Genomic DNA, 17,153 nt, shown 5'->3' with positions numbered 1-17,153 from the left:
AAGGGTCTTCCATCAGTTCAGTTCAGTTCAGTTCAGTTGCTCAGATGTGTCCGACTCTTTGTGACCCCATGAATCGCAGCACAGCAGGCCTCCCTGTCCATCACAAATTCCCAGAGTTTACTCAAACTCATGCCCATTGAGTCGGTGATGCCATCCAACCATCTCATCCTCTGTTGTCCCCTTCTCCTCCTGCCCCCAATCCCTCCCAGCATCAGGGTCTTTTCCCATGAGTCAACTCTTCACATAAGCTGGCCAAAGTATTGGAGTTTCAGCTTCAGCATCAGTCTTTCCAATGAACACCCAGGACTTACCTCCTTTAGGATGAACTGGTTGGATCTCCTTGCAGTCCAAGGGACTCTCAAGAGTCTTCTCCAACACCACAGTTCAAAAGCATCAATTTTTTGGTGCTCAGTTTTCTTCACAGTCCAACTCTCACATCCATACAGGACCACTGGAAAAACCATAGCCTTGACCAGACGGACCTTTGTTGGCAATGTAATGTCTCTGCTTTTTAATATGCTGTCTAGGTTGGTCATAACTTTCTTTCCAAGGAGTAAGGGTCTTTTAATTTCATGGTTGCAGTCACCATCTGCAGTGATTTTGGAGCCCCCCAAAATAAAGTCAGCCACTGTTTCCACTGTTTCCCCATCTATTTCCCATGAAGTGATGGGACCAGATGCCATGATCTTAGTTTTCTGAATGTTAAGCTTTAAGCCAACTTTTTCACTCTCCTCTTTCACTTTCATCAAGAGGCTTTTTAGTTCCTCTTCACTTTCTGCCATAAGGGTGGTGTCATCTGCATATCTGAGGTTATTAGATACATTCAAATGGGGACAGTCCTTCTTTTTTAAGGGCAGTCTGAGTCCTCATTAAAGCTATGGGTAGAACTTTAAGCCAACTGTCCTGAGTCTCAATTTACGCAGATGTCTCTTAATAATGTCATTAGCCTTTTCTGCCTTTCCTGAAGGTTGGGGTCTCTAGGAATAGTGTAAGCAGTATTCTATTCCTAGAGCTTTTGATACCTCTTGAGATACAGCCGCTTTAAAGGCAAAGCCATTGTCGCTCTGGAGGCTCTGCAGCAGCCCAAACCTGGGAATAATTTCATGGATTAAAATTTTTAAAACCTCCTTAGCCTAGTCACTATGGCAAGGAAAGGCCTCAATCCATCCAGTTGAAGTGTCGACCCAGACTTGTAAGTAAGAAAATCTGTTTTTGGCATATGAGTAAAAACAAATTTCCCAGTCCCCTCCAGGATACTTTCCACTTTGTTGTAACCCAGTTTTTGCTAACTTTTCAGTCTTTGGGCTATTTTTCTGACAAACCTCACATCTCTCAATAATGTTCTTCAAAGTTTTCATTAAACTTTTACACTCAAATAGGTAAGAAACCATCTGGTAAGTGTTTTCAACACCTAAATGAAAACTCTGGTGTAAATCCTTAAGAATTTTCCATTGAGCATTTTCAAGAATTACGAATCATCCATCTTCAGACTGTAACCAACCTTTATCAGTAATTTTTGCCCCTCTTTTTCCATATCTTTCTAATTCTTCTTCAGTATATTGTGAAGGACTGGTCCAGCTAGGGGTGTTTGTAGGAGGAGGAGTTCGCAAAGCCAGAAAATGGCTTGAGAATCAGCCACCTGATTTTCCTCTACTTTACTCCCATCCCTGCTGTGCCCTTTGCAATGTATATCAACTACTTCTTTAGGACAACAGGCAGCAGTTAAAAGTCTCTCAATCTTTTTGAAATGTTTAATAGATTTTCCTGTTGCTGTTTTAAATTGTCTCTCTTTTCATATTGCAGCATGGGCTTGTAAAGTCAAAAAAGTATACTTAGAATCAGTGTAGATATTTAGATATCGCTGCCCTCTGCTTAATTTTAGGGCTCGGGTCAAAGTAACACTGTCTGCCAGTTGGGCACTTGGGGGAAGAGACTTTGCCTCTAAAACCTGTTCAGATGTAACCACAGCGTAACCTGCTCTCTGATTCCCATTCCGAACAAAAGAACTGCCATCTATAAATATATCTGTCAGGCGAGGGTATGTTCCTTGGTTCTTGTCTCGTCACACCAAAGATTTGGAGTGATGGACATTAAAGCCCCCTCGGCGTGTCACAGCTCTCGGGTCTTGGACAGACCATGTTATAGCTCTCAGGTCTCTAACAGATCGTGTTATATCTCTTAGAGAAATCAGAGTTACAGCTCAGCGTTACAGCTCTATTTTATTTAGAAGATAGCATGAAAATCCATCTTAGAGGTGTGAGGGCACGTCGATCCAAAGACGCGAAGAGTAGAGCACCCCATCGCGTGGGAGAGAGAGAGAGAAAGAGCACACGAGCCCACGCACACGTGGGGGAGAGAGAGAGCGAGCCCTTTGACTCCTCTTTTTCTGTTTTTTTCTTCCCCCTGGGCCTGCCTTATGCAAATTGGGCTTAGTCAGGAGCGCTGTTCTACCTGAAGTCCTCACTCCAGTCCTCGGACCTTTCTTTGACCTTCCTCTGTTCTATTTTCACGGGCTTTTCCCTTCCTGTCTTTTAGCCACTGCCATTTTGGACTCCTTTCCCCTATTCTAACTACCTAACATATCCATGTCAGAATTGTCTAATGTGGTATCCATTAGATCTTTTCGAGCTGCATAGTTTAAAGTTAGAAATTGGGAACAATCATGATCAGGTGTTTCATCTTCCTTTTTAGGAAGAAAAGTGGCAGGATTTAAGTTTCCACCAATTTTAAGCTTAGTTATTGGTCCTTCTAACAACAGTGACTGATATTTAAGAAGCCAGCTGTCCATCATCCAAGTATTAACCTTAGCGTTTAAGATTCCACTCACATCATGAGAAGTCAGTACAGTAAGATTTCGCCCATTAATTATTTTGAGGGCTTCGGGTGTTAATAAAGCTGCTGCCACAATTACTCTTAGACAGTGGAGCCACCCATGTGAGATTACATATAACTCTCTGCTCAGATAAGCTATAGATTGCTGGTGAGGCCCTCGGGGTTGTGTCAAAACTCCCAAGTTTTCTTTCAGTGACAAACAAATTAAATCCTGACACTTCGGGCAAGCTCAAAGCAGGAGCTTGCAGGAGAGTAGGCTGAAGAGCCTTAAAAGTCTTTTGAGTATCTGGAGACCAAACCAACTTGTCAGTTTGGGCCTGATGAGTTTCAGTTATAAGCTTATATAAAGGCCTGGCGAGTTCCCCATAACCTGGAATCCAAATGCAGCAGTAGCCCGTGCTTCCCCCCAATTCCTCTCAGTTGTCTAAAAGTCATAGGTAGGGGCTGATTTAGTATAGGTTTAATGCTAGGCTCTAGTCCCTTCTGATATGATGAAGTCAAGATATTTAACAGATTGTTGACAAAGCTGAGACTTTTCCCTTGATGCCTTATAAATGCAGCCTGCCGCAAAGTTTTAAGAAATCTTCTGAGGCTTGTGAGCAAGCTTCCTCTGTCTCAGCACAGAGCAGAATATAATCTACATATTGTAGTACTACTGCCTCGGAGTGATTAAAATTTTGTAGGTCCCATGACAAACTTTGCCCAAATAGATGGGGGCTCTCAAATCCCTGGGGCAAAACGGTCCAGGTTAACTGAGAAGCTGGCTTGAGTAGGTTCTTGAAAAGCAAATAGAAATTGACTTTCCTCCATCAACAGTACAGAATAGAAAAGTTTAGTCACTCAGTCGTGTCTGACTCTTTGGACTGTAGCCTACCAGGCTTCTCCATCCACAGGATTTTCCAGGCAAGAGTACTGGAATGGGTTGCCATTTCCTTCTCCAGAGGATCTTCCTGACCCAGAACCTGGGTCTCCGAGGTTGTAGGCAGACACTTTACCGTCTGAGCCACCAGGGAAGTCAAGTCTCCATGGAAGCAGATGGCAAATGCCTTTGTTGTTTAGTCGTTGGCAATGCTCTTGGTAAGTACCAATTTGTAGTTGACACACGCAATTATCAAATGGTCAAAGAGACTAGGAAAAGCTGACCGAGAAAGGAAAGTTCAGTCCACACGCTTTGCCCATTTTGGTTGCTCCCCTTGCAGGGACCTTGGGTGTCTCTTGGCATGGGCAGGTCATATAAACCCCCAACAAGGCTCCCCTTTTTGGGGCTGCCTTCAGTCATTACGAGGTATCTCGAAACTGCAGAGCAGGGCTCATCACTTGCTTCACACAGGGTGTGCCATTCATTCACACAAGCACACCAAGGAGTTAGTAGCAGTCTGTAAAGGGAAGCCTGACATGCAGCAGTCTGTAAAGCAGAAAATGCAGTAAATGCATTTACTGCAGTAAATGCAGTAAAGCAGAAAATGTGTATACTGAGAAAGCAGAGAGGCTAGAGCTCCGAGTGTTCTTGCCTTGTCCCGAAGATCCCGGAGGAGCCCCCAAGATGATAGCTTACGGTGAATGATGTCCGATTCATGATCTCTGAATAAGATTTCGCTTCGGGACCAGAAACCAGGCTTGACCACTCAGGGCTCTCGTGTGGCAGAAGTTTCCTTGCAGTGAAAGGGGATAGAGAATCTTCTGACATAGACATCAGAAGGGGGTGGTCCCCCTAGCTAGTCTTTAGCAAGGAAATAGTACACTTTTAAAGTTAGTTATTACTAAATCTAAAGAATGTCTCAGGTTGTAAAAATTCTACCAGACCCACTCCCACAATATACATTTTAAGATATCAGAATTAGTCAGAAGGCTTTCAGGAAGGAAAAACTGTCCTCAAACAGAATACATTGCTGTTATATAATCCCTAGTACAGAGTTTAAACTGAGTTCTTTGTTGTGTTATCATCAGTTCCGGGCTTAAAGAAAAAACCTTTTATGTGACTATGACTAAGGAATGCAGAGAGAGAGAGAAAAAAAAAAAAACCAACATTTGTCCTTTCCTCCTCCTCGAGAATTCCAGACCCCTATCTCCTCCTTGAGAACCCCAGACCCTTCTCTTCTCCTAGGGGACCCCAGACTTCTTATCAACCTGCCTGGGAATTGACTCTGTCAGTATTCCCATCTCTTGAAGAATTTCCCACAGTTTGTTGTGATCCACATAGTCAAAAGATTTAGCGCAGTCAATGAAGCAGATGTTTCTCTAGAATTCTCTTGCTTTTTCTATGACCCAATGGATATTGGCAATTTGATCTCTGGTTCCTTTGCCTTTTCTATATCCAGCTTGAACATCTGGAAATTCTTGGTTCACATACTATTGAAGCCTGGCGTGGAGAATTTTGAGTATTACTTTGCTAGCATGTGAAATGAGTGCAATTGTGTGGTAGTTTGAACATTCTTTGGCATTGTCCTTCTTTGATATTGGAATGAAAACTGACCTTTTCCAGTCCTGTGGCCACTGCTGAGTTTTCCAAATTTGCTGGCATATTGAGTGCAGCACTTTAACAGCATCATTTAGGATTTGAAATAGCTCATCTGGAATTCCGTCACCTCCATTAGCTTTATTTGTATTGATGATTCCTAAGGCCTTCTTGACTTTGCACTCCAAGATATCTGGCTCTAGGTGAGTGATCATGCCCTCATGGTTTTCTGGGTCATTAAGATCTTTTTAATATAGTTCTTCTGTGTATTCTTGTCACCTCTTCTTATTATCTTCTGCTTCTGTTAGGTCCATACCATTTCTGTCCTTTATTGTGCCCATCTTTGTGTGAAATGTTCCCTTGGTACCTCTAATTTTCTCAAAGAGATCTCTAGTCTTTCCCATTCTATTGTTTTCCACTATTTCCTTGCACTGATTACTTAAAAAGATATTCTTATCACTCCTTGCTATTCTTTGGAACTCTGCATTCAAATGGGTATATCTTTCCTTTTCTCCTTTACCTTTTGCTTCTCTTCTTTTCTCAGTATTTGTAAGGCCTCCTTGGACAACCATTTTGCCTTCTCGCATTTCTTTTCCTTGGAATGGTTTTGATCACCACCTTCTGTACAGTGTTACGAAACTCCATCCATAGTTCTTCAGGCACTCAGTCCATCAGATCTAATCCTTTGAATCTATTTATCACTTGCACTATGTAATCATAAGGGATTTGATCTAGGTCACACCTGAATGGCCTAGTGGTTTTCCCTACTTTCTTCAATTTAAGTCTGAATTTGGCAATAAGGAGTTCATGATCTGAGCCACAGTCAGCTCCCGATCTTGTTTTGCTGGCTGTACTTGCCTTGTGTCTGTTTCCAGAGCTTTAGAAAGCACCTTGCCTGTGCTCCATCAACGTCACACACTGTGCAGTTCATACTCAGAAGTGGCTGCCACCAGGTTCAGGGCTTGTGGGATGTCCTCTTGCTAGGTGACCTGGGACCGCACACCTGCTGTCGTGGCATAATCACTTACAGCATCCCACATGCTCTGAGCGTATCCCCGTGTGGACGACTCACCACACGGTCACTTCCCTTGGGCCTCCCCTGGCGTGGTTGCTCCCTGCCCTGCTCCTCCAGGCCCTGATTGGGAGGTGAGAGGCTTGTTCTTCCCCACTGGCCAGTGTGGTCCAGCCTCCCTAAGCAAGATGTTTGAATGGAGGGCCCGGTGGGGATTATTTGGGTCTCACGTGGAAGTGTGAAAGGGATTCAGCAGGCTCTTGGTGATTGACTGTGGCCCGTGGTTCAGAGAGACTACCAATCATTTGTGCACAGTGAGGACAAAGGCAGGGGCGATGGAGGGAATTGGGTCTCAGTCTGCACAGCAGGAAGGCCAGGGTCCTGGGTGAGAGGATACAGGCCCTGGTCAGAGCTTGTCCAGTTGACCAAGGGGCGGGTCGGAGGCGGAGATGGAGAGGCTTTCTTGGAGACATCTATCCAGATATTTGACTGAATCCTCCCTCCCCTCAGGAGGAGAAGGGGGCGACAGAGGACGAGATGGTTGGATGGCATCATTGACTCAATGGACATGAATCTGAGCAAACTCCAGGAGATGGTGAGGGACAGGGAAGCCTGGCGTGCTGCAGTCTGTGGGCTCACGAAGAGTCACACACGACTTAGCAACTGAACAACAACAACCACCCCTCCCCTCCCTGGAGAAAGTATAAATTAAATAGACCCTCAGAGCTGGGTGTCCCCTGGGGCTGCCATAATAAAGTACCACAGACTGAGTGGTTTAAACCACAGACATCTCTCCTGTGACAGCCTGGAGGCTGGAAGTCTCTATGGGCCTGGCTCCATCTGAAGCTCTAGGGGAGCTGCCTCCCCCGTCTCCCAGCTCCTGGGGGCTGCCCGTGGTCCTCAGCTCTGAGTAGCTTCTTTGGGTCTTGGTCCCTGTAGTCAAGGACATCTCCATGCCTGTCCGTGTTCACGTTGCCTCCTCTTTGTGTCTGTCGCTGTATTTTCTCCTCTCTTATATGCACACCAGTCAGATTGGACCAGGGACCCACCCTACCCCAGCCTGACCTCCCCTTAACTGAAGCACTTATACCCAGACAAGCTTGTTCCAGATAAAGCCATGCCCTGGGGGTCCAGGCAGGACAGGACTGCACCCTGCATACCCGCAGGTCACTCAGTGACGTGGCTTGATTCACAGGGAGGAACAGCAAGGTGGCTTGAACTTAACTGGCTGAGGATGGAGTTCCCTGGGGGGTCTCCTGCCTCTGTTGAGCCTTCGTCCTGTCCTGCCTGCACTGGGGGCTCCTGGGCTATCCCCCTAGGATGCAGCACAGGGCCAGGGGCTGGTGTTGGTCAGGTCCAAGTGGAGGGCACACCCAGGTGCCGCCTCAGTGGTTGCCAAGCCTCAGCTTCCTGCTGGAGCCCATCCAGCTGCAGAAAAAGGCTTTCTGGGTCCAAAAGTCAGGGCTGTCCATGAAGGGCCTGGTGCTCCGGGCTCACCTGCTCCAGGCTCTAACTCTGTTTATTTCTGACTTGATCCTGTGGGCTTCCTGGTCCTCAGCCGACTTGTTCCTGGGAACTTTTCTTTGTTGTAACAGTATCTGCTGCTGATGCAAGAACTCCAACCCCAAAGGCACCCTGGACACAGAGGTCACTGTGGCCACACCACCGGAAGTGTACCCTGAGCCGGACATCACTTCCCCAGAACTCCCAGGGGATATCACAAGCCCTGTCGTGGTAGGACCGGTGCTGGCCCTGTACTGGGGGCAGGAGACCCAGGGTCCACGGGGGTTGTCCTCAGGCCCCTGGCCTCCATCCCGACTCAGGGCCTGCTATTCTCTCTCCCTCTCCCCACGTTTGGTGGGTGATTCATTTGTACAGCCTCAAGTCTCCCATTTGTCCTCAGTGTAAACCAGTCCCCCCTGAATGAGCCCACGGCTGTGTCCCCTGAACATGGACACTCAGTCCTGCTCCTCGGGGAGGGTCTGACTGCAGAGAACTCAGCACAGAGGGTGGGGCTGCAGCGAAGACAGCTGCAGGGCGAAGCGACAGCTGGTCCGCAGGACGCTTCTCGGAGAAGGGCGTGACCCCAGGGCCACCCAGAGGGCGTCAGTTAATGAACTTTGAAACTTCTTTCTCTGTGTGGCTCTCTGTGGGCTTGAGTAACCAAGAGGGAGAGTATCAGAAAGCTGAGCAGTAACGTGGAGTTTATCACCCTGTGCAGGCCACACTGACTATACTTTCTATGAGGTGGTGAGCTCATGGTGCCTGCCCAGAATGCCCTTCTGACCGAACTCCTACTCATCCCTCAAGACCCAGTGCAGTTTCACCCCCGACGAGAAGCCTGCTGTGTAGCTAGCTCTCCGCCAGGTCATGGTGCGTCGCAGTGCAGTTCATACTTCAAGGCCAACTCTCTGGGTTCTGAGGGCAGGCTTCTGCCTGGTGTCCTGAGGGCCCAGCATCCATCCCATGATTATGCTCGGCCCACGCTTCTCACAAACGTGCCAGTGGCCAGGCATCCTGCAGTGGGAGGTTGCAGCACCCAGGGCCAGATGGCCTGCTTCTTGGCCCTTGCGTGCCCTGGGCACCTGCACACACAGCCCAGGTGGGGATTGCAGGGCAGGCTCCCTGGACAGCCCAACCAGCTGCTCAGACTGGGCTCTAGGCACCAGGCAGCCACCTGTTGGGGCGGGGCCAAGGCAGGTGACCCAGGGGCCCGCCGCTCTGGCACTGGTTTTACTTCATTCCTGGAACGTGAAGTGCCCCATTGGAATGCTGACGGCTACGGCTATGGGTCTGTGTGCTCTGGGAGGCAGGGTGGGCTCCCTGTCCCCATCCTCTGCCCCTGGTGGGAACAGAACAAAGAGGACGCACACACTGGACTTCTCCCCACAACCTGTACTCAGTTCCCCATTGTCTCCAAGAAGCCTGTGTCCTGCCCCCCATTCCCAACCCCTCCCACAGCCGAGGCTTCCATGGGACCCGGGCTCTGGGGGACTGGACCCTCTGCACCGTAGCTGCTGCTCCATGCCTGGCAGATGATCAGAGTGTGACCCAGGCATCTGGCTCGGGGTCACCAGCTCATGCACGCCTGCGGGCCAGGCTCCACGTGACAGGCAAGGACGCCGGGGCCCCAGAGACGGGAAGGGACAAGCCCAAGGTTACTCAGCCCCAGACTGGGATCAGGTCTCTCGTTTTCATCACTGTAACTACAACCCCGTCTCCCTGTGGGGGCTTTTCCAGCTTGGGGACATGTTCCATGTTATTCCTTCCTCGGCCCCAAGCCCAGGCCCCTGCAGTGGGGCTCAATCCACATTCACGGAGGGATGCTGAGCAAGTTACCAGGCAGCAGCTGGTGCTGGCTGTGGGAGAAGTCAGTGGCCTCCCAGTTTCTTGCCTGGGTGGGTAGGTCGGGGGTCCACGCAGGTCCTGCTCTCCAGGCAATTCCAGGGGCAGCCGGGTGATCTCCCTGCCAGGACAGCCTTCAGATAACTCACTTCTAAGCCTGTTTCTGGGCATCTGTGCCTTCCTGGAACCTGACCCAGTTCCCCTGACTGGCCTGGCCTGGGGGTACTGTGAGGAGTAGGAAGATAGGGGTCAGGTCAGCAAATGCTGTGAGGAATTTGATGTGATGTTCTTGTGAATTACATAAAAATCAAGCTGTCTGTTAGCTTGGGTTACTCCCCTCTCTGGGAACAGAGCAAATGCCCTGTAAATGATGCAGAAACTGCTCTGTCTGTAAGCCTTGTGGGGAGAGGGGCAATTCAGACATGCACTGAATTTACGCAGACATCTCTGCGCATGGATTTACCCAGGACTCCCTGGGTAGCAGAGCAGGACCTGGGGAGTCGTGAGGTGGGACACGGTGCCTGTTTCCAGTGCACGCACAGTCTAGCCCCATCAGTCCCTTGGGGAAGGGCAGTGCTAGAGATGAACCCCTGGGTGGTTTGGGAACCCCTCCGAAACCACACCCTGACCTGGGAGTTAAGTGCGGCCTGCAGGTGTGTCTGCCCTGGGATGGTGGGCAACTCCCACCCCACGGTTCCTGGATCAGAGTTAAACCAAAAAAGAATACCCCGTTAGGAAGGAAGCCTGGAAAACACACCACAGCTAGATCCCACGCTCCCCTGCTCTCCCTGCCAGTCAGGTGCAGGTGGGGCTGGCGTCCTCGATGGAGGGAGGAGACCACAGCGTCCTACAGAGGTTAGTCGAACCACAGCTCTGCCAGGCCTCCTTGGTGACCTTTGGCAGATGCCCAGTAACAGAGACGAGCAAACCCGACTCCATACTGCAGCTGATCTTTTAGCTCTAACCTTCGTGCTCTGTGGACGGACGGATGGATAGATGGATAAATGGACAGATGGATGGATGAATGGCATGCATGCTCAGTTGTGTCCGACTCTTTGCAACCCGCTGGACTGTAGCCCTCCAGGCTCCTCTGCCCATGGAATTCTCCAGGCAAGAATATTGGAGTGGGCTGCCGTGCCCTCCTCCAGGGGATCGTCCCGACCCAGGGATTGAACCTGCATCTCGTGTCACCTGCATTGGCAGGTGGGTTCTTTACCACTGGTACCACCTGGGGAGACCTCTTGTGCTCTGTGGCTGAAGCTTAATCATGATGCCCCTTCATCTTGGTACAGGTAGGTCACCTATAGCCTGAAATATATATTAGCCCCTTCTCAAGGCTCTGCCTCCCAGCCTTAACCTTTAAAGGGAAAACATGTTTCATTCATGTAGAGATAAAAAGGTGCAGAGCAGAGAATGTTTGTCCTGTTGGAAATTTACAAGAACATGGTGCCTAGACCTGTGTGGACTGCTTCAAGGACAAAGGTCCGGGGTCCAGCCGATACCAAGAAGTTTGCAGCAACCAGCCACGCCTCTCCCCTTTTAGTGGAAAGAAAAGTGAATTCTAATTCAGCTAAGATGGTTCTTTGGGACACGAGTCCACCATCCTCTTGGATTCCTGGCTTTCCAAATGAAATCGCTAGTCTTGCTCCAACACCTGTCTCTCGATGTATCAGCCTGTTGTACCACCAGCAGTATGAATTTGATAACATTTTCAGCCTTAGTTTGTTCCTCTGCAAAGTGGGTATAATTATTCCCATTTCATTTAGATATGCTTTTTAATTAATTAATTTTGGTTTCTTTTTGGTTGTGCTGGGTCTTCCTTGATGCACAAGGGCTTTCTCTAGCTGTGGAGAACCGGGGTTACTTTCTAGCTGTGGTGTGTGCACCTCATTGTGGTAGCTTTTCTTGTTGCAGAACACAAGCTCTCGGCTCAAGGGCTCAGTCGTTGTAGCACACGGGCTCCATAGTTGTGGCTCGAGGATTCTAGAGCTTGAGGGCTTCAGTAGTTGTGGCAGATGAGCTTTGTTGCTTCACAGCACGTGGGATCTTCCTGGAGCAGGGATTGAACCCATGTTCTCTACGTTCGCAGAACAGATTCTTAACCACTGGACCACCAGGGAAGTCCCTAGATATGTTGTTATAAAATAATTTCCAAGCTTTAGCTTTCACGTTAAAAAAAATGAAAAGGAAGGTGGGCAAGGTAAAGTAAGTTCCCTTTTGTGTGAACAAATGTGCTTAAATGTACAGAGAACATTCTGGGAAAATACCTAAGAACATGTGAAACGTGGACAGGGCCACACAGAAGGGGCAGAGTCTTCTGTCCTGTCTGACTTTAACAACCAACTGCCGGTATTGTATCTTTATTAAGACATATTCAATACTTAACACATTTGTTAAAATGTAGTTGATAAAAATAATTTTTTGCTGGAGAAAAAGCAAAAAATAAAGAAAAAGCACTTCTGCCTTTCAAGAGCTGTGACACAGAAATGAAATCAGCATACCCCGTGTACCTGTGTGGTTGTCGCCTGTCTTTTCAAGTACTCGAGGTAGGCCTGGGATTAAGTGGACTGGAAACCCATGTCACTGAGCAGGGACCCTCCTGACCTGCTCCTGGGTGGGTTGGTGGGTGGTGCCCAGGCCTGGCAATGCTTCCTTGAGCCTCATTCTGAGACTTTGCTTTTTCCCCCTGGCCAGGCTGACAGTGGGCGTTGACCCTGCTCTGGCTCCCTGAGAGAGAGGTGTTCACCGGCAGCTGCATCAGCCATCGCCTCTCCCTTGCTACTGCAAAACAGTGGGGTGGGAAGCACCCCTACCCCTTGGGATGGTCAAGCCTCTGGGGACTTTGTCGGCTCTTGCAGGACAGGAGTGGGCAGGGCTGGAGGGAAGGGCTCCCAGATAAACAGAACCCGGAGTGCCTGTGTAAACACTGGGGTATAAAGGAGTCTTCTCAGCCAACTCGACATGTCCTCTGAGCCGTTGGGTCCCCAGAGCCCGTCTGTGACCATGGAGGCCAGAGCATTCTGGCTACTGGTGGTGGTGGTCCTGGCCTTGGGGTCCTCCAGCTCGACCGGGCAGTACGTGGGCTTGTGTGAGTACCCCTCCGACCCCCTCCCAGTGGGTGGCAGGGAGGAGGAGGGGCTGGGTGGCAGAGTGGGAGCACAGGACACGGAAGAGCCAGGCTGGAGGCTTTCTGCGGGCTTGAGGAAACTGACCAAGCTCCTTAATTTAATGATTGCTACTCTGGCCACCTGATGCAAGGAGCCGACTCATTGGAAAAGATGATCGTGATGCTGGGAAAGACTGAAGGCAATGGAAAGGGGGGTGGCAGAGGATGAAATGGTTAGATAGCATCGCCAACTCAATGGACAAGATAACTCAAAGGACATGAGTTTGTGCAAACTCCAGGAGATAGTGGAGAACAGAGGAGGCTGGTGGGCTACAGTCCATGGGGTTGTAAAGAGTTAGACACGACTCAGTGACTGAACAACAGCAGCAAACTTATCAGACACACACATTTTCTCCCAGCAGTCCTACAAACTGGGTCTTGCTGTCCCCATTTTGCAGACAAGGAAACTGAGGCTCAGAGAGTTAATAACTGACTCTACTGGTCAGTGTAGAAAGCAGGATGGGAACCCTGGTAGCCACACCAAGCCTACGCTCCCGCTGCCTTCCTTGCTGGAAACTTCTGAATTAACAGTATAGGTCTTTCTACATTATTCCAGCACATTTGCAAAACACAAAGAAAAGACAAATGAAAACAGCCACTTCCAGAACCTTTTCAATACCTACAGTTTTCATTCAGCCATTGAATTGTAATCCCAGGTAGGGCATGGCTGTTCCATTAACTGGATTTTGCAGAAATTAAAGTGTGGCTTTGATCAGGTTCTGAGTGGTCTCAAACTTGGCAGCCATCCGAATCACTTGGAGGCTTTTAAATCTCAAAGCCCAATAGGATGTGCCAACCACATCAGAATGTCTCTGGGTGGGAGCAGGTATCACTGGTCCTGACCCCAACGTGAGCAAAGTTTGGGAATCAGTGGAGTAAGGAATTACAAATTGGCAGCCATAGAAGGGGATTCTAGGTTCCCTGTGAATTCTATTTTCCTAAGGAAAAATCTGGTTAAGGAATGAGGCACAATGGACTCTTGCTGAGCTTCTGACATAAAGACTTATCTGAAAAGTGAATCGTAGAGACCCACAGGTATACAGGCATGGTGTGTCAAGGGAAGTAGGGAGAGGCAGAAAATAGCACACATTGCGGTTTTCTCACTTGCATGCCTATCTTCTATTATGTTATTCATTTTTAAGGGGGAAGTTCTGTTGATCAAACACTGAAGGAGAACTTTGTTTCCGGGTTCAGGGGACCCTGGATTCCTGTGGGTACCTGCCAACTGGCGAGAACCCAGGCTCTACAGGTGCTAGGAGCACCCAAGTGAGAGAGACGCCGGGCAGCCGGCCAGATCTTTCACAAAACATTTCCCCTGAAATATTTATGGGGAAAGAGGGCCCTAGAGCAGCAGGTGTTGGGGGAGGGGAGGGGTTGTATCCCATGAACTGGGCACTGGGGGGAGGGAGCGGACTTGTAAATGTGGCCGGTGGACCAACCCCAAGCCAGAGAGGGCTCTCTGACCCGGCTTTGTGTGGGCCAGCGGCGAACCAGTGTGCGGTGCCGGCCAAGGACAGGGTGGACTGCGGCTACCCCGAGGTCACCCCCGAGCAGTGCAACAACCGCGGCTGCTGCTTCGACTCCAGCATCCCTGGGGTGCCCTGGTGCTTCAAGCCCCTTCAGGAAGCAGGTGAGCCAGACGGAATGCACAAGGCCTTTTGGGCCCCGGGAAGCTGCACACACCTGGGCCCTGGGTGGGACCCCTATGCCATAGCTGTCTGCTGGGCAAGCGGGGGCTCCCAGGGGGCGCCAGTGGTAAAGAACCCGCCTGCTGATGCAGGAGACACAAGACACGTGGGTTCAATCCCTGGGTCGGGAGAATCCCCTCGAGGAGGGCATGGCAACCCACTCGTTTTCTTGCCTGGAAAATCCCACAGACAGAGGAGCCTGGTGGGCTGCAGTCCACGGGGTCACAAAGAGTCAGACACAACTGATCATGCATGCACCTAGTTTTTCAAAGTCAAGGCCTTATGTAGAGGGAAATAGTTTAAAAGCTACCCTGGAGAAAAGTGGATAATACATGGGTTTGGAAAACCAGGCTGACTTTCAAGGCCGCTTTCAGCAAGCACCCCACTCAGAGCCTCGGCCATTTGTGATCTGTGATGTGCTCTCTGTCTGGACGTGGAGTCCTGGCACATCTCCCCACCCCGCCGCCCCACTCCTACCCCCACCACGAGGGACTCCCTCCTCCCTCGCTGGGGCAGAGGGGTGCAGGGTGGCTCCTGGGAGACCCTGCTTATGTCAGGAGCAGATGGCAGTACACTGGGTGCTCTGCTGTCCTGGTTGTATCCCCCACCCCCCCGTCCCCCCATCTCCACCCCCGTGGAGGTTGCCTTGAGCCATCTGGAGCCCAGGTGCCAGCTCACCTTCTAAGAGGCACGTACTAAGTAAGGCCCCTTCCTGGAATCGGCACAGTGGGGCGGGGTGGGGGCGGGCACGCGTGCCCTTTGTCCCTGGGGAATGACAAAGGCGCCTGCATTCCAGCCAGCCCGGCTGCCTCCCTAATCAGTTCCGGGGGTTGGGGGCTACCCGTTGCCCAGGGCTCCTCCCCTTCCCGCAAACCCGGGCAGAGGTCCAGATCAGGCTCTGGGCCCAGTGGGGAGTCACCCCTGTGTTGGTCATCCCCCCCTCCACCCGCTCCTCAGCCCGAGACAAAACTTCTTTGACCTCTAGCAGCGGCCCTGTCTGGCCCGGCCTGTCTCAGGCTCCATTTGTCCTGACCCCTTGGGTACCCCTGGGGTATGTGGCTGTTCTCCCAGAGGGTTGGGACTCGACCCTTCCCCATGGACTTGGCAGGGAGATAGCACACACCACTGACCTCGGAGCCGGTCTGGATCTGGAGAAGCCAGGCAGCGGTGGCCAGGGACCACACAACTCAGGGTGACGCTTGTCTGTGCTTCATTTCCAGAATGCACCTTCTGAAGCCACGTGGCTGCCCAACACCCAGGGAGGGGACCTCCGCACTTGGGTACCCTGCCCGCCCACCCAGTACTCATCCCTCTACTTATCTCACACTGCTCCTGGCCAGACCTGAACCTAACGCCTGGGGCCTGATATCTTAAAGAATAAAGATCCCGTGCTCAGCATGAGGACAGGTCTTCATTCCTAAGACTTGACGCCGCTGTGTTTTATTTCTGCCAAGTCACTCTCTCCCTCCTCAGCCTTCCACCGATGGGGGTGGGGGGCAGTGTCTTAGCATCACCCAGCCAAGGGTCTGCACTAGGCCTGGGGAGCAGGGAAGGACCCCAAAGTAGCTCCCTAGAGGTGAGGATGCTGCAAACCAGAGACCTAGTGTGACAGGACAGAGAGCATCACTTAGACACTTAGAAGGTTTCTCACCTTCTAAGCATCACTTAGAATGGTTTTGAGAAATACCGTTTCTAATATAAGTTCCCCCCCAAAAGTTATTAATGATTTTCATGGTAAAGAGAGAGCCAATAAATCCATTTCACCAATTGGCACTTTTTTATATGTCTTTGCAAGTCAAGTTTAGCATCTGTGACGTGTTGGCCTTTTGCTATTTTTCCTCTGAAAATGGATGCAGTCTTGATACACAAACAATGTGTCACCAAGAGGGCTCTTGAAGTCTTAGCCATCCCCAGATGGAGAGTCGTCTCCCCCACTCTCAGAGACACTTGGCTCTCCTGGGACACCAGGAACGTATCCACACTGTCAGACCTGAGCTCCTGCTCTCCAGGCCACACGGCCGACTCCCCTGCTGCTACTGAGGGCTGTTTCTGCTGCTCGGGGGCCAGGAAGTAATGCAGCCCCCGAAGGCAGGGCTTCTGGGTCTGAGCCACCCTTCCTGCTGGAAAGGAGACACTGGGTCCTTTTCAAAACAAAAGGCTTCATTTTTAGCCTTGCACTTGGGGCCAGGTCTGTAGAGTGAGAGCTTGTGTGTGTCCTAGACGGGAGAGGTTAATACCCTTGTTGTAGGATAAGCAACTCATCCTGAAGCCCTTTGAGGGGGCACCACCCAGAGCCCACTCAGGGGCGGCCTGCCTGTTACACTGGGATGTGTCGAGTGAGGTCTGGTTGGAGGACCAAGAGCTGCCCTGACATGGCACGCGATTCCCCACGTGGGAGCCCCCCAGCTGGTCCCCAGCCCTCTCACACCCTCCACCCCAAGAAAAGGACTGTTTCCCATCCATCATCCCCGATGGCCCTGAGTCAGCATCTCTTCCTGGCACGAACCACTCCCCCGCCTCAGTTTGTCCACAGATTCCCAACAGCACCTCCTCCATAGGTCCCTGCTCACCCCTTCCCCCAAGAGGACAGGGCCCTCAGCGTACAGCCCTGCAGGGTAAGGAGGGAGACAAGGCCAGGGTCACAGGGGACAATCC

At 50.6% G+C, this 17,153-nt stretch overlaps 1 protein-coding gene across 1 annotated transcript; it reads left to right on the top strand.

The window, feature by feature from the left end:
• Positions 1-12,585: 12,585 nt before the first annotated feature.
• On the top strand, positions 12,586-15,857 carry TFF3 (trefoil factor 3). Its single transcript, XM_065943569.1, has 3 exons — positions 12,586-12,732; positions 14,294-14,440; positions 15,719-15,857. Exons 1-3 carry the CDS (start codon positions 12,606-12,608, stop codon positions 15,730-15,732), a joined length of 288 nt encoding a protein of 95 aa, XP_065799641.1. The 5' UTR covers positions 12,586-12,605; the 3' UTR covers positions 15,733-15,857.
• Positions 15,858-17,153: the final 1,296 nt, after the last annotated feature.

The sequence above is a fragment of the Muntiacus reevesi genome, chromosome 8 (assembly GCF_963930625.1).
Source record: "Muntiacus reevesi chromosome 8, mMunRee1.1, whole genome shotgun sequence".
Taxonomy (NCBI): domain Eukaryota; kingdom Metazoa; phylum Chordata; class Mammalia; order Artiodactyla; family Cervidae; genus Muntiacus; species Muntiacus reevesi.
Note: the sequence above shows the minus strand (reverse complement) of the source record. Positions and strands in the feature narration are given on the sequence as shown.